This window comes from Dysidea avara, chromosome 13, assembly GCF_963678975.1.
Source record: "Dysidea avara chromosome 13, odDysAvar1.4, whole genome shotgun sequence".
NCBI lineage: Eukaryota > Metazoa > Porifera > Demospongiae > Dictyoceratida > Dysideidae > Dysidea > Dysidea avara.
The window spans coordinates 13,951,770-13,973,907 of NC_089284.1; the positions used below are offsets into that span (position 1 = coordinate 13,951,770).

Here is a 22,138-nt window from a genome sequence, read left to right on the forward strand (position 1 = left end):
CCTGAGGGGAACCCTACGTGTGGACGGATATGTAATGGTTTTTTTTTTGTATTGAGGTATATTTTACATGTGCACTGTTTATTGGTTGTTTGGTATAGCAGTATGCATTAACTGCATGAGATGAAGTACTTAACATAAATTATTTTGTCAAATCTACAAGAGTGTAACATTATTGAGTGTCTGGTTTAGTTTGAATAGATGAGTAATGTTTTTGAACATTTGAGTAGGTCCTCCTGAAGAGTCTTCTGAAACTCCTGGATGTCCAGTCCAACCTTGATGGAGACACAAGGCGCAGGATAGATGGTGACAGTGGTGTTGGTGTGGCTGGCATTTGTGGGTGGGCCTCTAAGAATTTTGAAGCCTGGTTTCTTGACAGCATGTCAGCAGCATTATTGGATATTCCGGTTATGTGGGCTGCCATGATGTGAATGTCGAACACTGCTGTGAAGCACCACAAACACCTGATGAGGTGCATCACTATTTTATCCTTCAATGAACTCTTATTAATAGCCGCTACCAGCCCTTGGTTGTCACAGTGAAACTCGGTGTTTTTGTGTTGAAGTAGTGGTCCCTAAACCACCGCACAGCTATGGCCTGGTCTTACTATTTTGCTGGCATGTTGGAGTAACCCAACCAATGAAAGTACCTCCATCTTTGTTGCCTTCTTTTGGTGCAACCATGTAGAGAGTTGGCACTTTATGCGCATCAGTTTGTCATCAGGCAGTCTTGCTTGCTTCTCCTGCATGTCAAGAACAATGCCAAGGAAGGTGAGACAATGAGATGGTCTTTCCAGTTTTTCCATGGCCAAGGGGATTCCCAGATACTTGGCTATGTCCGTCATTATGTTCAAGTTGTTGAAGCATGTGGGGTTGCCAGCTGGTCCCATCATGAGGAAATCATCCAAATAGTGAATGGTAGGGGATGCTCCTTGCTGATCCAGTAACCATGAAAATAGATCAGCCAGAATTTTGAACAGCTTGGGAGCTGACCTAAGGCTAAATGGAAGGCAGGTGTCAATGTAAATTCCCCTGTTCCACTCCATTGGTAGCAGGTGGCAGTCAGCCAGGTGCACTAGCAGTAAACGGAAAGTGCTCTTGATATCCATCTTGGCTAGCAGAGCTCCAGAACCTAACTTAGTTATGTGGTCAATTGCCATATCCACTGAGATGTAGGTGAGACTGCACAACTCCTTAAGGATTCCATCATTGACGTTGAACTTTGGTTTATGTGATAGATCAACGATCAACCTCAGTGTGTGGTTCTTCAGGATGATGCCGAACGGCTGACATGTGCAGCCAGGATGTCTTTCTTGTGGAAGGAATCAACAATGCAATGTTCAGTGATCTCTGCTTTGAGGTAATCGTCCACTACTTGTGGGTATTGGAGAGCTCCAATTAGGTTCCTATGAGCTGATCGGAGCTGAGATATGGGTTTGTTGAAGCCAACTCTGAAATCATTTATAAGACCAGTGATAAAAAGGTGTACCAGGGCTTGGTCAGGGTATGTGCTCAACAATTCATGCCAGTTGTAGTGGTGTAAAGGAGTCGTAATAGCTGTCGCATCTGGAGGAACCAATAAAACTTGGTATGAAGCATCTGCCATGTAGGATGTCCATTCCGATGTCCAGGAGGAGTAAGTGTGAGACAGGAGGTGTGGTCCATAATCAGTTAGTGGAGCTGCAATTAAAGAAAATAAGTTGCATCACTTATAATGCAATACCACCCTTATTAGTCTCAATGTATATCTACATATGCATTTTTTTTATAAGTGATTGATCAAAAATGTGTAGTACAAACTTGAAGTAACACTGTGAGCTGTGGAGGATTTTAAAAAAAATTATAATGCTAAGTGCAACAAGTTCTCTTTTCTTTGAGTACATATATAGCCCAAGCTATTGTCTTGATTGCTTTGTTGGCTTCTTTTCTTTGTTGGGACAATGGATGGCCTTATGGCGGTTGTCAGTGATGGCAGGAATGTTGATACAATGATAGCAAACATGTTCATAACAACAGTTATGGTGGGGACATCCTTCAGAGGGGTATTCGTTCCATTCCAGGTATATAGGTACTTTCTTGGTTGAGGAGGCAGATGAATGTGACCTCAAACTGGATGATCTGGTGCCACTGTTAGAGCGTGACAAATTCCATAGCGCACCTTCCATGACACCCCATTGTATAGTTGAGGTTGTTGATTGGCAGTCGTATGAAGCTCAGTCAAGATCCTCAAAGCCCCTTTGACTATTGATTATTAAATTCAAGTATGCTATGAGGTTTAAAACGCGTTCGGGTTTGGCATGGGATACTACTGCAATGTAAGTGCGGAAGCATTGGATCCAGTCCATGATATGGGTGACATCTTGTTGTTTGCGCCTGGCGGCCTTGGATTGATCAGCATCTGTGGCATTTGCTGCCTCGAGGTTATCAGAGAGTAGTTTGGCCATATCTATAAAATGGCCATCCTGGATACGGCAAACTAGTTTTCCTGGAATGGGTGGCAATCCTCCCCCAAGGTACAAAGGTGGTGTAGTGGTGGCTGTTGACTGTGTGGCAGAGTTGGTTGGTTTGCTTAATTGCTTTTGGGCAGTCTCCATTAGTTGGTTGACGTGGCGAAGCTGATCCCCCTTTGGAATCTGGTTTATTGCTAAGAAAGAAAGTAGGAGATTGGTGTGTATTGCATATAAGTGCTAAGGAATGTGTGTGTGTGGGGGGTAACATGGTGGTGCCTTACAGTATTGTATTTGGTAGAGGTGTGTTAGTGCTATATTTAGTAATTAGTGCATGCAGTGCATGTAGCGTACACTATTCCATATCTATCCTGCTGTGCCTTTGTTCCTGCGAGACTAGCACTTCTTCCGCTTCATCCATGGTTGGTATTTCCACTTCGTTGTCTGAGTCAGTGTTGGATTCACTGAAGGCGTCCATGACTATTTTCATGATCTTTGGGATGTCTTTCTTTGTTAGACGAGAACGCTTGGTGGCTGTTGATTTGTTGGCTGTCTGATTGTCTTGCTTTCTGGAGGCTGTTCCTGCTGGTGAGGTGTTAGTGATAGGCGATGGCTGACCACTGGTGGTGGATCTGGCTCTGGTAGTGGCACCACTGCAGGACGAAGTGGGGGGCGGTTCTTCTTTGAGGTTTTGTTCCATCCCGAAGGTTAAATTCTTTTGATGACAACTCATGGCAGTGTGTATTGCTGCACATGTGCTACTCTTATTGATGCACCTCCAATATTCCTGATAACGCCCCACATCATCGCCAGGTTTGATCAGAGTTGTTGTGCTGCGTGCTTGCTTGAGTGTAACATTAACTATGTTTAACTACTTAAACGTCATTGTAATATAGACCACAGCTACAGCATATGCCTTGGTTGTTGTTGCATTCTTCTAACATGCTAGCTCTTTTCTCATTGGCTTCTCAAATTAGATGCAAAACCTTACTATTAGTATTAGCTACTGAGATGAGTCAGATGCAGATGTAGCTAGTTAGCTATCTACATGCACAATTGCTTGAGTATTGCCACTTTAAATGGAAGTTTTTTCTACAAAACACAGCTAGATATCTTCTGCATGCTTACATATACAAACAAGTAGTAGCTGTAACATGGGCATGAGGAATTTGCCTGATATGTATGCCCAAAGCCCAAGGGCTGTGGGTATACATATCAGGCAATCTCAAGTGCACATATTACAGCTAATATGTAACACTTCTGTTTTAGGCTAATATCCTGTTCCAGGCGAGTAATCACCCATGCCAATACATGTGTAACCACTGGAATCATTATATGCATGCCTGAAAGATTCGATTATGGCTAGGCAACACATAATGTTGTGGCTACATATATTATAATGGATGGACGAGTCCTAAGGAATTCTTGGAAAAGGTCAAGTTGGGCGAATCTCAGGGATTTGCAAGTGGTTTAATGCTATCGTGTTGTTTAATAACTAATTATGACATATATTAAAGACCTAGAGGAGTAAGGTTCATTATAGAGTGGTTAACTTGTGTTATCTGTAATGTGGGTGTGGTCTGTATTCAAAAACATGCTGAAATGCTTGTGAATGCACTATACGACTAGTTCTCACCTTTAACTAATGTTTCCCAACTTGTAGCAAGGATACTGAAATTCTTTCATCGGAGTGCTTCTTGAGGTAGACTCCAATTCGTGAAAATAGTCATGTGAGCCTTAATTTATTCCCATCATCAATTTCAGTCTAAGCCTTTATAAAACAAATAGGGTGGTACCACTAGTATATCTCATCCACATCAAGGCTATGCTTGTTTTGATGAAAGTGGCTTGCACTTTTGAAGTGCAACCACTTTCCCAGGATGCATCTCAATGTACACTGGTGTACATTTAGTTGTCTCCCTGTAAAGCGGTATTACTATATATATACATGACAAATCTGTCCTCTGGAATTCCTTTGATCTAAGGTGTGAAAGTGTTACATTGTTGTATATACTCTTATAGAAAATGATGCTTTCAAATTCAGCTGTGACAAAAGATAATGGTGATATGTCAAGCGAAGGTATACTCCTGGATTCTCTTACTGAGTCAAGTGTCAAGAAACCAAGCGGAGAACTTGGTGTCAAAAAACAACTTAGTGTAAGAAAACCAGGCAAAGAGCTAACTGCGGTTAGTTACTGCATACAAGAAATCTAATAATATGTATATATCTTAGTTTGTAAATGGAAGTGACCAAACAAGTCACTCCACAAATTTCAAATAATCATGTACGTTTGTGAATATAGAATGGTTCAAATTATTCATGCATATTAGGACTCATGGTAGTGAGTCAATGCAGCCAAGAAAGCAAAAAGCAAATGCTCCATACCAAACAAGCACTGTGAGTTTTTTATGCGTAGCAACAGTTGTGCAATCCTCACCACAATTCGAGTGATTTCCACACCTCAGTTCCTTACCTTATGACAAGATCATTACTCAATACTAGAGACAAACAATTCTTGTATCCATACTAAGTCACTCACTTAATTCAAATGACGCAAATTAGTGCAGGAAATACTTACTGTCACATGCATCTTATTTAATTATTTTAAATAGAACCAGAAAACTAGCACTGATTTGTACTATGCACAGACATTTAAGATTTCACCCTCTATGTCTACACCTCTCGTGGTGCCATTGCCATAAAAGGTTTTGAAAAACACCAGTAGGTGTCATGCCTGGAACAGCATAGAAATCGGGTCACTACTTCTGATCCTGATGACCTGCTGACCCAGATAGCAATCCAGGTCAGACCTGCATTTGACATATGGATGTTACACGGTTTAGTCAAAACTGAGGAGCTATGTTTTGGATGCTCAAATGGTGTGTTAAACAGGTAGCTATATCAGTTAAAGCTTGTAATTAACAATCATTCAGTGGGTGTCATTCCACATACGTGACTAGATTTCGGAAAAACGATCAAAATCGCACATTAGAAGTTTCGAGATAAATGGTTTTAAAGAATTCAAACCAGCATAACTCTCCAAGGATAACAAGCATGCATATGAAATTTACACTAAAGATGCATCAATCTGTTACCTTTCAGACCACTTCCAGTACTTGTAGCTGCTTGTAGAGCTTCCTGCCAAATAAGATAGAAAATCTGAGCAGTTGGATGAGCAAAGTAGTATCACGAGTGCTCACAAAGGGATGGGGGGTGGAGGGTGGGATGTGGGGATGGACAAGGGTTATACCTCAAAATGGAGGCAGATCACGATTGGAGTCCAGAGACAAGATTACAGGGCTGTGCTGGCTCCCTAGTGGCTGATATGTAGCAAATCCATCTGGCCAACATTATTAGGCTGTCCACTAGTAACCCACTGATTCTTGCCAAGCCAGGTTCTTCACAAGGCCTAAAACTGCCATTCGAGCTCTACACACCACCCAGAAAAGATGTCTGCTGAAACCAGCCTCGAGTAGGTACTGAGTGTCAAAACTACTAGTACGATAGTATAGCTATCCACTGGAGGTGTTAGTTTGATTTTGCCTGATGTACGATTTAGATCGGTTTTGTAAAATCTGGTCACATATCTTTGTTAGCACATGTCTTCTCCCAAGCTTCTCCAATCCATTTATAATTAGTAAGAAGTAGACTACAGTATCTTGTGGAAAAGTTCCCATGTACATAGTTATTAAGGTGCTCTTGCATGTGGCTGGTTGCAAGATCATTAACCATACATTTAAATGATGCATTAAAATCAACATCAAGTGGTTGCACTAACCTTGTACACCCTGGTGGGACCAGTGCAGTAGTGGTGTTGCAGCCTGTGGCCAACAAACTTTTCAAATAGATGGAGTTTTTTGTGCCTTATGCTGATCAAGACAAAGAAGAGCAGGACCCTCCACATGTGATTTCCAGTGCTGTCTAACCCAGTAAATCATGGTCGGTTCATCACACCATACATTCTCTTGGAAACATACAACAGCTTGTCGATCATATCTTAATTTAATAAAGGTTATTCGCTTCCCTGTGCATCTAAACATTACTAGAGGTTTGACAAGGGGGACTCCATTAGCAAATAGTGTGAGTTGAACAATACACTGTCTCTTGTCTAGGCCCGAACTTCCTAACATAATAAGACTGTTATAGATCAAGACACACGGTAGTGTGTCGTGCGGCCCAAGAAGCCGGCGTGCCACCCGTGAGTATATTAACAGGAAGAAAGAAAACGCAATTTTCACACCTATGTAGCTCTGTGATCCCTTATCCGATTGGAACCAAATTTGCTAGAGAGGTGCCGGCCAGCAAGGGGAGTCTACACACCATATATGAAGAAAATCGCTACTGCCATTTCCGAGATACGAGCGAACAAAATTTCGTTTTAATTTCTTCGTTTTTTTTCTTCTACTTCTTCATTTCGCACACTTCGCAAACTCCGCCATAAAACACGAATGCGTGCACGGATCGGGCTGAAATTTGGCACACTTAAAGGGCTCATTAAGGCGGATCTCTGTACCAACCTTGGTAGGAATCCGATGAACATTCACGGCGTTATGACCGATTATTTGCGTAAAATAAGGTCGAAGGTCTGTCACGCCTACAGGATAAACTCCTTTGAGGAATCAGTTGAAAATTGCTATGTAGATGGAGCAACCATCGTAGGAGTGCCTTTTTGTGGTTTGAAAGGAATCGGGATAAAGACCACGGAGATATGACACAAAACCAGACCTGTGTCAAAATTACGCGATCGATTTTTATGAATCAAAATACTATTAGTTTTCGTGTCTATCAGGCAAACCGCTTAGAGCAATGAGCTGAAAATCAGTGTGTAGCTGGAATAATCATCATAGAAAGTCCTTGCAGTAGTACAGAAGAATCGGATTGCAAACCACTGAGTTATGATTCGAAAGGCAACTACGTGTAGCAAATGCGAGATCGAGATACTCTAATAGAACAGTCACCCTAATAAAGCATTCAGCTGCATTTATAATTTACTCAATTATATTACATTACAAGTTATTCTGTAGGGAATTCAGCTACAAACAAGTCACCCTGTAGTCAGATCAGCCAGAAGAAGGTACCTAATAGAGAGTTCAGCTACAAAGAAACCATCATGTAGAGAGTTCAGCTCAAACAAATTGCCCTGTAGAGAGATCAGCTAGAAGAAGTTACCTTGTAGAGAGTTCAGTTACAAAGAAACAATCATGCAAAGAGTTCAGCTGCAAAGAAATCACCCAGTAGAAAGTTCCGCTATGAACAGATCACACTGTAGAGAGTTCAGTTAGAAACAAGTCATCTTGTAGAGAGATCAGCTAGAAGAAGTCACCTTGTAGAGAGTTCAGCTACAAAGAAACCACCATGTAAGAGAGTTCAGCAGCAAACAAATAACCTGTAGAGAGTTCAGCTAGGAACAAGTCACCCTGTACAGAGATCAGCTAGAAACAAGTCACCCTGTAGAGAATTCAGCTAGAAACAAATCACCCTGTAGAAAGATCAGCTAGAAGAAGTTACCTTGTAGAGAGTTCAGCTAGAAACAAATCACCCTGTAGAGAGTTCAGCTAGAAACAAGTCACCCTGTAGAGAGTTCACCTAGAAGAAGTTACATTGTAGATAGTTCAGCTACAAAGAAACTACCATGTAGAGAGTTCAGCTGCAAACAAATCACCCTGTAGAGAGTTCAGCTAGAAACAAGTCGCCCTGTAGAGAGTTCAGCTAGAAGAAGTTACATTGTAGATAGTTCAGCTACAAAGAAACTACCATGTAGAGAGTTCAGCTGCAAACAAATCGCCCTATAGAAAATTCAGCTACAAACAAACCACCCTGTAGAGAGTTCAGCTACAAACAAGTCACCCTGTAGAGAGATCAGCTGGAAACAAGTCATCCGGTACAGAGATCAGCTAGAAGGATAACCTTGTAGAGAGGTCAGCTACAAAGAAATCACCCTGCTTCATCTTTTCTTCTTCCTGTGGTAAAGAAAAAATGATAGGTTTAAAAAGCCCTAAATACAAATACAAAAAGAAGTGAAATCTAATCCAAAACAGCCAAGCTGTAAAAAAAGGAGTGCGGCCCTCAAAAAGGCTATGGTGAAAAAAGATGTGAAATCCAAGGTGGCGGCCAAGAAATGGCTGTGATGGTAGGTTAATGGTAAAAATTTTAATAATGACAATTCAGGTGAATTTTGTGCCAATTGACCAAGCGGCACCAAATTCACCTGAATTGTCGTTATTAAAATATTTACATAAAACACGAATGCGTACTCGGATAGGGCTGAAATTTGGCACACTTGAAAGGCTCATTAAGGCGGATCTTAGTACCAACTTTGGTAGGAATCCGATGAACATACACGGAGTTATGACCGATTATGTGCGTAAAATAAGGTCGAAGGTCTGTCACGCCTACAGGGTAAACCCCTTGGAGGAATTAGTTGAAAATTTATATGTAGGTGGAGTAACCATTGTAGGAGTGCCTTTTTGTAGGAATTGAGATAAAGACCATGGAGATATGACACAAAACCCAACCTGTGTCAAAATTACGCGATCGATTTTTATGAATAAAAAAAACTATTAGTTTTCACATCTACCAGGCAAACCGCTTAGAGCAATGAGCTGAAAATCAGTGTGTAGCTGGAATAATCATCATAGAAAGTCCTTGCAGTAGTACAGAAGAATCGGATTACAAACCACTGAGTTATGATTCGAAAGGCAACTAAGTGTAGTAAATGCGAGATCGAGATACTCTAATAGAACAGTCACCCTAATACATTCAGCTACGTTTATAACTTACTCCATTACACAATTATAGTACATTGCAGGATATTCTGTACGGAATTCAGCTACAAACAGTTAATCTGATAGACAATTCAGCTACATGCAAGTCACCCTGTAGAGAGTTCATCTAGAAACAAGTCACCCTGTATCAGCTAGAAGAAGTCACCTTGTAGAGAGTTCAGCTACAAAGAAACCAAAATGTAGAGAGTTCAGCTGCAAACAAATCACCCTGTAGAGAACTAAGCTACAAACAAACATGCCCTGTAAAAAGATCAGCTAGAAGAAGTTACCTTGTAGAGAGTTCAGCTACAAAGAAATCACCATGTAGAGAGTTAAGCTGCAAACAAATCACCCAGTAGAAAGTTCAGCTATGAACAGATCACCCTGCAGAGAGATCAGCTAGAAGAAGTCACCTTGTAGAGAGTTCAGTTAGAAACAAGTCATCCTGTAGAGAGATCAGCTAGAAGTATCACCTTGTAGAAAGTTCAGCTACAAACAAATCACCTGTAGAGAGTTCAGCTACAAACAAATCACCCTGCAGAGAGATCAGCTAGAAGAAGTCACCTTGTAGAGAGTTCAGCTATAAAGAAATCACCATGTAGAGAGTTCAGCTGCAAACAAATCCCCTGTAGAGAGTTCAGCTAGAAACAAGTCACCCTGTAGAGAGATCAACTAGAAACAAGTCACCCTGTAGAGAGTTCAGCTAGAAGAAGTCACATTGTAGAGAGTTCAGCTACAAAGAAGCTACCATGTAGAGAGTTCAGCTGCAAACAAATCACCCTGTAGAGAACTCAGCTACGAACAAATCGCCCTGTAGAAAGATCAGCTAGAAGAAGTTACCTTGTAGGGAGTTCAGCTACGAACAGATCACCCTGTAGAGAGTTCAGCTACAAACAAATCACCCTGTAGAGAGTTCAGTTACAAAGAAACCAATATGTAGAGAGTTCAGCTGCAAAAAAATCTATCACTCTGTAGAGAGTTCAGCTAGAAGAAGTCACCTTGTAGAGAGTTCAGCTGCAAATAAATCACCCTGTAGAGAATTCAGCTACAAACAAAGCACCCTGTAGAAGATCAGCTAGAAGAAGTTACCTTGTAGAGAGTTCAGCTGCAAACAAATCACCCTGTAGAAAGTTCAGCTATGAACAGATCACCCTGTAGAGAGATCAGCTAGAAACAAGTCACCCTGTAGAGAGTTCAGCTAGAAGAAATTACCTTGTAGAGAGTTCAGCTACAATGAAACTCCCATGTAGAGAGTTCAGCTGCAAACAAATGACCCTGTAGAGAACTCAGCTACAAACAAATGTAACCGGATCTGCGAAAACCAGACATAATGGCGCATTTTTCAAATTCTTCAAGTTATTATTGGATATTTATAATCTACTTAGCCAAGTGTATGCTCTGGCCAAGTTTCAGCCTCATATGGCAACAACTTTTGGAGTTACAGCTCTACAAAGTAGCAACAACAGAAAGATCGATTTGTACAGCAAGTATTGGGAAAATAAATTACATACGCCTGCAAAAACGGTTGTAACTTACAACTACAATGCAGTACAGAGTTGCAACTTGCACCGTTGCGTTCACCATGAATTGGGGAGCCCATTACTGGGTCTTCTATTACCAATCGTCACTGCATACAGAGACGAAATCAGTGAAGAAAAATCGATCGCGGACGGTCGTTTCGACGTGACATAAACAAACACCCATAATTACGTATCCTTTAGTCTACTGCAACGAAACAAAGATTTTTGAATTCCTCATGAGTAGGCGAATAAGATAATATCCAGGTTTTTATCATAGATTCCTTCCTTCATAAAGAACAAAGCGTTTAAACATTTTACGAATTTTTTTCCTATTACGCAAATATTTTACCCATAGCAAATCAATGGCTTATACTGAAAATTTAGGCTTGCGCCATTATGTCAGGTTTTCGAAGATCCGGTCACAAATATGCTCTGTAAAAAGATCAGCTAGAAGAAGTTACCTTGTAGAGAGTTCAGCTACAACGAAACGACCATGTAGAGAGTTCAGCTACAAACAAATCACCTGTAGAGAGTTCAGCTAGAAATAAGTCACCCTGTAGAGAGATCAGCTAGAAACAAGTCACCTTGTAGAGAGTTCAGCTAGAAGAAGTCACATTGTAGAGAGTTCAGCTACAAAGAAACTACCATGTAGAGAGTTCAGCTGCAAACAAATCACCCAATAGAAAGTTCAGCTATGAACAGATCACCCTGTTGAGAGTTCAGTTAGAAACAAGTCATCCTGTAGAGAGATCACCTAGAAGTATCACCTTGTAGAGAGTTCAGCTACAAACAAATCACCTGTAGAGAGTTCAGCTACAAACAAATCACCCTGTAGAGAGATCAGCTAGAAGAAGTCACCTTGTAGAGAGTTCAGCTATAAAGAAACCACCATGTAAAGAATTCAGCTGCAAACAAACACCCTGTAGAGAACTCAGCTACAAACAAATCGCCCTGTAGAAAGATCAGCTAGAAGAAGTTACCTTGTAGGGATTTCAGCTACAAACAAATCACCCTGTAGAGAGTTCAGCTACAAAGAAATCATCATGTAGAGAGTTCAGCTGCAAACAAATCATCCTGTAGAGAGTTCAGCTATGAAAAGATCACGCTGTAGAGAGTTCAGCTAGAAGAAGTCACCTTTTAGAGAGTTCAGCTACAAAGCAACCACCATGTAGAGAGTTCAGCTGCAAACACATCACCCTGTAGAGAATTCAGCTACAAACAAATCGCCCTGTAGAGAGACCAGCTAGAAGAAGTTACCTTGTAGAGAGTTCAGCTGCCAATAAATCACCCTGTAGAGAATTCAACTACAAACAGATAACCCTGTAGAGAGTTCAGCTACATTTCAAGTCACCCAGTAGAGAGGTCAGCTGCAAATTATCCTGTGGGGATTAATTGACATGTAATAAATATATGCTCTCTTTTTATATTATGAACTCTTGATATATGCATTATATATATAATTTGTACATTTACTGATAAAATCAGAATGAGTTAAAGTGTTTATAAAATCTGCTTCATCTTTTTTCTTTTTCCTGTGGTAAAGAAAAATATATAGGTTAAAAAGCCCCAAAGCTGGCCATAGGCTGGCTTTGGGGTATACAAATACAAAAAGAAGTGAAATCTAATTAAAAACAGCCAAGCTGTAAAAAAAGGAGTGCGGCCCTTGAAAAGGCTATGGTGAAAAAAGATGTGAAATCCAAGGTGGCGGCCAAGAAATGGCTGTGATGGTAGGTTAATGGTAAAAATTTTAATAACGACAATTCAGGTGAATTTTGTGCCAATTGACCAAGCGGCACCAAATTCACCTGAAGTGTTGTTATTAAATTTTTTACCATTAACCTACCATCACAGCCATTTCTTGGCCGCCACCTTGGATTTCACATCTTTTTTCACCATAGCCTTTTCAAGGGCCGCACTCCTTTTTTTACAGCTTGGCTGTTTTTGATTAGATCTTATTATTCTGAGCTTTTTTCACAGTGTAGGCCCACTGGGAAGATTTAGGCTGAGTTGCATAGCAAATGTAGATCAAACTCCATTGCCATTTACATTCAGGAATGGCCCAATCTATGAAAGCAAGGGGTCCAAAACAGTATGGGTTCAAGGAGTATTAGAATGAAATAGTACAGCATATATTATTAGATTAGGACTTTACTGTAACAAGCTTATTGAATACATTTAAGACAGTCATATATTAGAGATTAAATCAGCAGTATAGTGCAGTGAATAATCAGACTATACTATGCATAAGCCTATTTTAATCATATATTGGCTACTATACTACTGTACTTTTTTACTTTCCTATAATCTGTGGCTACCTTAATTAAATAATTTCTATAATTATATTTGTAATGAATTTAATTCTGTACATATGTTAAAACCACAGTTAGTAAATCAACGTCTCCTTGGCCATGATAGTATCAAATCAATATTGTCGTTTATCAGTCTTTATCTAACTGCAGCAGGTAAGACAGTAAATACAATTCACAAGTTCCATTACTAATTACCTGTATTATCATCACCATGTTCATCAACATGTAGAACTCTGTGACAATCTGTTACTCGTCTGGTAGAACTGTCCCACAGCTCTAATAAAGATGGTAAATATAGTGTGTATTCTGGACAATCGTTGGACTTACAGTTTGTAACAATAAGAATCTCATAAAACTGAGACCTTGTCTGAGAACCATGTAGAACGGCAGCTAGGTCCCACAACTCTATTAAAGATGGTGAATATAATGCATATATTGAACAATCATTATACTTACAGTTTGTAACAATCTTGTAAAACTGAGACTGAGTCTGAGAATCTGGTAGAACTCTGACAATCCATGTAGAACTAAGACAAGTCTGATAATACCAGGTCTCACAACCTAACTGGAGGCAAATATTCTGGATTACTTGGTGTACTTACAGTTGTTATCAGTGAGTCTAACCAGACATAAAATGACCACTTAGTACGTGACTTTGTTGGGCAAATATCATATGAAGATTTTTGAATTGTCATATCTCAGCCAAGAACAATGATATCAAGCTGTAACTAGCAGGTATGGTTATAAGGTATTAAATAAGTACATTCAAGCATTGATTTATGTTAGATCCCTATTCTTTTGGCTAATGTATAAGCATACCTGCTAGTTAGAGTTTGATATATTCACTCTTGGCTGAGATATAACCATTCAAAAATCTTCATCTGACATTCGCCCATACCCAAAACTCACAAGAATATCCCTTACCAAGTGACCATTTTTATGTCTGTTGCGTAAGCTCACAAGAAACATCTGATACACTAATTACCAAGTCCAAGAATCTTGTAATCACTAAGTACAATTGAAACAGGACTAAATGTAATATAATTTGTATACTCTCAGTGGACTTACTTTTGTTGCCAATACGAGCATGGTCAGTGAAATAAGGACAAACTAGATGGAACAGGTTCTTGAAAGCACTCAACTCATTTACAGTGCCAGATGTACATGAGGTAGCAGCCGTCAGCTGTTGATAAAAAGTAGTGGAAAACATGAAGAAATGAGACCGGTTCCCAGAAGAAATGAGACCAGTTTCCACAAACCTGTAAATATAGATTGTATACTGGACACTCAGTGTACTTACTTACAGATGTTAGCAATAAGAAGAATCTCCTAGAAGTGAGACTAAGTCTGTAATTCCTACCCTATAGAAAAGAAAATGAAAAAAAAACACAGTCAGGCTTAATGCACTTACAACTGTTAGTAATTAGAAGTTGAGATTGAACAACTCCATGAAAAAATAATAAACTGTCCACATATGGTCGCTACCAGATTCTTTAATGGAAGCAGTTGCCATTGAAGGAAACTAACACTGCAGATGTTGTACACTGACAACCTGGAGAACTAAGAGGTCCAACAAGAAACTGGCTGTACCTTTGAAGAGATAATATACAAAATCATAAGAGCAGACCATGCATACTCTTACCTTTGATGGCTGATTAACTGTGTCCACTCATCATCCGCCGTAAGCTGAGATAACAGGTTACAAAATATGTAATACGTACACAGCAAATCATTTGCAGGCCATTGTCATACAATACACAGTTTAATACGGCTAAACCTATATCATACAAGCTATCATTTTAGTCTAATACTTACTCATTTAGAGCTGTTTTTAATCACTTCCATCGTAGGAATTGGCACCACGCCGCCACTTCACCATTACAGATGTATAGTTGTGGTCCATAACTATCATCATTCGGAGCATGACTCATTGGACGATGGCGCTGATCGCTCACACTCTCTCCGCGGGATACACCATCATGATCACTTACATTGATTATCGAGTACAACCTCAGGTACAACAATAGCGACAAAGATGGCGACTTAATTGCATCTGATACGCATATATTGTTCAGTACAGCACACTATGGTGAAGCCAAACAGCTACTAATGTGTTACTTACACAAACTGAAGCCATATGTTATAGTTATTATACTAGGTGTAGGCAGTGGTATAGGCTGGTGAGTATAGTACCAAACTATTTTGGCTGTGACATGGTGTTGTACAGCACCAAGTATAAAGGAAATGTTTAGAAATACAATTACACTATATAGTTTAAAGTGGTATATACAAGTATCTAGTGCGCTCTTATAGTAGTCTTTCACAGTCTCTGCTAGTCTCTTATGGTCTCCTAATGGTCTCTGGTAGTCTCCAGTTGTTTGTAGTAGTCTCTAATTGTCTCCAGTAGTCTCTAATAGTCTCCAGTAGTCTCTAATTATAAGCACATGCATATGTTATTATTAAATATTTTAACTGCTTGGTTGCATTATTCTAAAGTAAACTCCAGATCTTGAAAACCTGCTGAAATTAGTTTGTAATCAAATAGCAATATGTATAGGTACAAAACATTCTTAGAAAATAATTAGCAATTGAATTTAGACACTATAAGGTACTATGTGTAAGAAATGACAAAACTATTAAACTAAACAACAGTATAGCTGACTACAATATACCAGAAACCATTATACAAAGCTACAAGAGACCTTATATATACTGTAAATTGATGGTATGTCTCCTGCAGTCACTTAGTATGTCAATCATGTTTCAAGTATAATGGATTATACTAAGTGACCGCAGGAGACACGTCAGTACAAACATCATACTTCCAAATGTGATACAGTATTAGAAATTACAAGAAACTATAAAAACCAGACTATGCATTCAGTCTATGCTACAGACTATAAAGACTATATTATAAGTCTACTATACAGACTATGTAGACAATCGGAGATCACTAGAGACTATCATAGACTATTAGTGACTATCAGAGAGTCTATTAGAGACTACCAGAAACTGCTAGAGACCACCAGAGACCATAAGAGGCTATTAGAGACTACTGGAGACTATCAGAGACTACTGAATACTATTAGAAACTACTGGAGACTACAGGAGACCATCACAGACTACTGGAGACTATCAGAGACTATTAGATACTATCAGAGACTACTGGAGACTATTAGAGACTACTGGAAACCATCAGAGACTACTGGAGAGACTACTGGAGACCATCAGAGACTATTAGAGACTACTGGAGACTTTTAGAGACTACTGTAGACCATCAGAGACTATTAGACACTACTGGAGACCATCAGAGACTATTAGAGACTACTGGAAACTATCAGAGACTATTGGAGACCATCAGAGACTATTAGAGACTACTGGAGACTTTCAGAGGCTATTGGAGACTTTCAGAGACTACTGGAGACCATCAGAGACTATTAGAGACTACTAGAGACTATCAGAGACTACCAGAAACTATCAGAGACTATTAGAGACTACTGGAGACTATTAGAGACTACTAGATACTATCAGAAACTACTAGAGTCTATCAGAGCCTTTTGGAGACTGTCAGAGACTACTGAAGACTATTAGAGACTACTGGAGACTATTAGAGACTACTAGAGACTACCAGAGACCATTAGGAGACCATAAGAGACTATTATAAGAATGCACTAAATACTTGTATATACCATTTTAAACTATATAGTATAATTGTGTTTCTATATAAGTTTCCTTTATATTTGGTGCTGTACAACACCAAGTTACAACCACTATTTTAAGATTATTTGTGCAGTTTAGGCCATTAGATATACCATATTATATGCCTCTTTTTTCACAGTGCTAGCTGGTTTCCGGTAACTGATTTCGCCCTGATATCTCCATGAAAACTACGTATAAACTCCCCCTTACTTGATGGAACTACCTGAACTTTGCGTGTAGAACAGCGTAAGCTCATTTTGTAGCATATTTAAAAACCATCGAACCACCTGTCTGATAATAACTTGCTGCCTGGTGACATTGATTTGAGCAGCTGCTGTTCTCTCATCCTGAACCACCATCCCTTTACTTTCAGCCCACATTGGTGTAGCCTTTGATATTCTTCATATAGTACTTCTTCCATCTCTAGATATTCTGCAGTCCCCCCAAAAGACACGTTTCCTTCCTTTCTTACTATCATGTATGGGCTTCTGGAATTTGATCCATTGCAGCACCATTTCGTATTGAGGTCAAATTTCTGATACATGTGATAAAATTTTTTTTATGTTAGTAGTATACCACCTCACAATATGGAGCTTCTGCTCTCTGGTATAACTTCTCCTGGATCGTACTAAGTGTTTTGTCCTTCAATTGCTTCCATGCTACACCTGCCATCTCCCACCACATTACAATTGCAAAAATATGTGTGCTTAATAAACAGGTGTCTAGCACAAGTATGCTATATGTACTTAATACCGTATATGTACAAATTTTCAAGGGACATAAGTTTGCTGATTTCACGGTTGCTTGGCTTTCCACAAAATTTTCATCCTCAAAAATTAATGATTATCAGGGTTAGCTCTATGTCTTCTAATAGATAATGTCAGTGATCCTCAAAAATAAAACGGTGAAAATCCTGAAATTTGTCCATCCATGAAAATTATACAAGTATACAAAAATAAATGGAATTTTCAACCAGAGTAGGGACCATAAAAAGTACTGAAACAAGTTGGAGTAGTCCATGATATTAAATCACAGTAAAACAATAAGAAGTGTTATATCCCTACTGTGCTCAAGATACCATAACGGAAATGCACAGTAGGGATGTAACACTTCTTATTGATTTAATATCATGGACTTGTTTCAGTGCTTTTTATCAATATACTATGGTCCTACTCTAGCTGAAAATTCCAAATTTTTTTGTGTACTTGTTTGTTGACTTTCTTGTAAATAATTATTATGACTGGTGAACCCACGCATACTGCTGGTGCCGCACACCCCAGCTATGTTAATTATCGTCTGCAAAGTAAAGTATCCATTACGCATTGCTGTCAACTATGTTCAACCCATTACACAGCATTTTGAATCAAGAACTGTTTGAAAAGCACCTCTGCAATCCCCGCATACTGAAAGAAACAGTGCCACATGCCCAAGTTATATCAATTATCATTCGGATAAAAAGTGAAGTATCCACTAAGCTTCATTGTTGACTGCTCAACCCTTTACACAGCAGTACGAATCAAGAACCATTCGAAAAGCACCTCTGCTAACAAAATAGCCACTGTGAATAATATGGATGATTTCCATTACGAAGGGATTCCATCACATGCTACAACCAAATTAACACTTTTTGCTGTCAGCAAAGATGAATTGGACACAAAGGAGGACACTGGTAAGTCCATGAAGAATGCATTGTATGTACTGCAGTATGCCAAAAGACACTTCTCAGGCTGAAGCAACGTTGAACAGTGAAAAAATCAAACCCATAGCTTTAATTAGCCGTTATTGAGTTACACTTGTCTGAAGAAATCAGTCAGTCAGAAAAAATTCCGTTAAATCAATTTAAAAAAAAATTCTGTAGCAACTTGTTGAAAGCATTTCCGATCAATCTGAAAGCTTGTTTGGGCTTAGTTTTACCTAACCAATGCTGCCTCATTGTCATCAGGGGAAATTGAGGCTGCTTTTTGGGTGATGTTATTTTGTGGGCCACACCTACTCCTTTGTGTTCTTTACTATACAGTACTATTGTACTGTATGATACCTCAAAAATTTGTATGTATACAGTAGGCACTATGCATTTATTAACCATGTGCACCTAATAACCAGAGTCTATGGTATTATAGTGCATTTGTCCTCTAATATGTGTACAGATTGGTAAAATTGGCACAAAGCTATGGGCAATTTTCAAAAATTACTAGTGCGATATTTTGTCACATATGCAGAGTAAACTACTGACAGAAACAAGTTAACAATTGGTATGCAGATAGGCTGACCATCATAGCGTGGATCTTTTGTGATTTGAAAGTACTTACAGAGTTTGAACCAGGGACCTCCACACCTCCACACCTAAACCCTTTAGTATACTACTCTGCCACTTCTGTAAGTTACTCACCTTAATTAATGTTTACCTTATACAGCAGCTCAGGTAGTATTGGCCACCATAAATTATTGGACTTAATATTTCCTAGAAGAGCAATGATACCCAATCAGTTATGGCATTATAATGAAGACATTGACTATAACCAAGAGTTCATAATATACATACTGAGGAGAGTATCTTACTCTCATATACCATTGTAGAAGGGCGTATCATGAAGTTATGACGTAGCACTTCTGAGTTCGCCTGTTTTTCTTTGTATAATTAATGATGTCATTAGTTGAACACGGTATCGATTGAATGCGTGCCTAACAAAATTGCTAGCAATTGAATTTTCTCCAGCTCTAAGCATTTCTCACCGAACTACAATCATTCCTTCATGGGTTAAGACCGCTTCGTACGAGTTCCTTGCTAAGCCATTCACGAATACTGCTATCCTGAGTGTCACGAGTGTGAAACGGTGCTAACAATCCTTGCACTTTTATGGCTTTCCATACGTCACAAACCACTACATCTTGTCGTTATGTCATAACTTCACAATACGCCCTTCTACAGGGGTATATGAGAGTAGGATACTCTCCTCAGTATATATATATGTACCACTCTGCGTGGGCAGTTCAAAGGCACCGCCAGTGCCATAATTTGTATATTGCACTGCTGCAGACCGCAGCGAGTGCATTATAACTTATAACGCACTGGTTGCGGTTTTGTAGACCACAACAAGTGCATTATAAGTTATAATGCACCGACCGCAGTGCAATATACAGATATTGCACTGGCTGCGGTTTTGTGCAGCATAGCACAAGTGCCGGTGGCGAAGACCACTATGACACCTCACCTAATAGGTGGAAAGACACTACACAGATCACTCGAATTCTTTTATAGCCTGACATGTAAAGGTCGATTGTGGGCCATAACGTCACCAATACGAATAATGTTTACAAGCATCCAATGGCGATCGAAAAAGCCAACGCTAGTGGCCACAACTCTAGTCTACATATATATAAACGTACTTATATACCTTACTAGTCTGGTGCCATCTTAGCCCAGATTAAGCTGTAGTCCACTTCGACAATGACTCAATAAAACAAATATATTCTAAATAATACTGACCTTTACATTCGATTGTGGTAACCAGTTTTGTCATGCCACCAGATTCAAGTTTAGCCAGTGTGAATAGTAAGAATTAGACTAGTATCGTTTAGTAGTTAGGTTTTGTTTACTTAAACCATCTATTTAGCTGCTTTTTTTTGCTCGAGAGAATCACTATGGCGATTAGTCTGGTGCTTAGTCTATATGGCACGCTGGCATGCTGAGCACTACATGATGAGAGTGGAACAGCGAATGCAAGTTAGTGATATAACCCATAGCTTTCAATATCTCAGGTAGCTGCAGTACGGCAGGGGGAACATCATCGCAACGTCAGGCTTGGTTACCCACAATCGATGTTAGAAACCTGGCCTTTATAAGTGTTACAGCTGTCTTGTGAGACTCTCCCCACCTATTAGGTGAATGGTACATAACAGTTATACAACGTGCACTCGTGCTCTGCCTGTATAAACGCACTTGCCTTCGGGCCTGACGGCCCTCAGGCTCGTGCGTTTATATCAGGCAGAGCACTCGTGGCCGTTGTATAACTATATAATATATTATGAACTTTTGCTATAACCTCCATACATAAAGTATGAAAAGATATGGGTGTATTGTGTAACTGCAGTACAACAAAAGTTACCCTGTCAACTACAAATATACAACTACAAGCAAGTCAAGAGTTTAGACTTTCAAAAGCCACTGTCCAAAATAATTGATACTCGGACAACATTACACTTGGATGCCACTATCTCCACCCTTCCCCTGCAACTTATAAAATATTATGTGGTAGTAATTGGTAGAACTATCCCTTGAGCAGATTAGAGCATTATAAACTGTAATTGCAGACATCACCTGCTTCCCAGACATGGTAATGTGATCAACCATCTGACACCAAATTTTTGACAGAGTGACTTTTTATGATTATGTTGGCATTTTATGAGTATACAAATAGCACTAAGCTATTCATTAGCACCTGTATAGGGTGATTTTTGTCAGTGTGATATGAAAATATAGTACATCATGTAGCTACAATACAGTAGGCTTATAATAGCTACATAAAGTTAATACTTTTATGTGGCTATTTGAACTTATTTTAGATGTGCGAGGTTAACAATAAACCACAACAATCTATTAATGTATAATAAAAGGATTTATATGTATAATGTAGCCATATTATAATTTTCGTCATTTGTACTAATCTCAAGACTTACAATACTGTACAAAGGACTACATAATTTAATCACACTGGAAATACCTATTTGTATCACGACCATGCACCACCACCACCTCCTGTTTAACTAGATTTCAGCATCCCTTTCACTTTAATATACCAACAGCTACTTACTAAAACCTTTTGTGATTGGAACTTGTTACCTATTTCTACTAACGAAGCTAGTACTTCAAGCTGTTTTACAAATCAGTTATGTAACTTATCTATAATTAGTAGTTGTAATATTATAATGTACTGTACTATTGTTGATTTTACATCCTAGGCAAATCAGCTGTGCTGCCTGCCTAGAAATTAATAAAGAATACTGTATCCAAGGGTGCCACAGTACAAATTCAGTAAAAAATTACATGAAAATTTAATATTGTCTAATAGAACAGTCACTGAGATGATTATGCAGTAGTGAGCTTCTGTACACCATTACAGTTTATTATTGACCTTGCACATATTAAATCAGCTCAAATTGTTAAATCTGAGTAACATTTTGTAGCTATTATAAGTTAACTGTATTGTAGCTACATGATTATGGTCATCTTGAATTGATGAAAATTACCCTATACAGGCCCTAAATATCTGTTTCAAAAATTTCTGACCTATTGCTACTTACACTCATAATAATTATAAAAATTCACTCTGTCTGAAATTATAATTGCAATTTAGTGTTTGACATTTGATCAAGTTACCATGTTGATGTCAGTTGATAATAAA

The 22,138-nt window shown here is 39.0% G+C and overlaps 1 protein-coding gene across 1 annotated transcript in view; it reads left to right on the forward strand.

Moving 5' to 3' along the window:
- The window catches only part of LOC136242475 (transient receptor potential cation channel subfamily A member 1 homolog), a gene marked incomplete at its 5' end in the record, with an annotated part of 157,819 nt that overhangs the window by 8,703 nt on the left and 126,978 nt on the right, over window positions 1-22,138 (forward strand). The window contains 1 exon segment of the mRNA XM_066033906.1: window positions 4,466-4,630. Coding sequence (XP_065889978.1) covers window positions 4,469-4,630 — 162 coding nt within the window.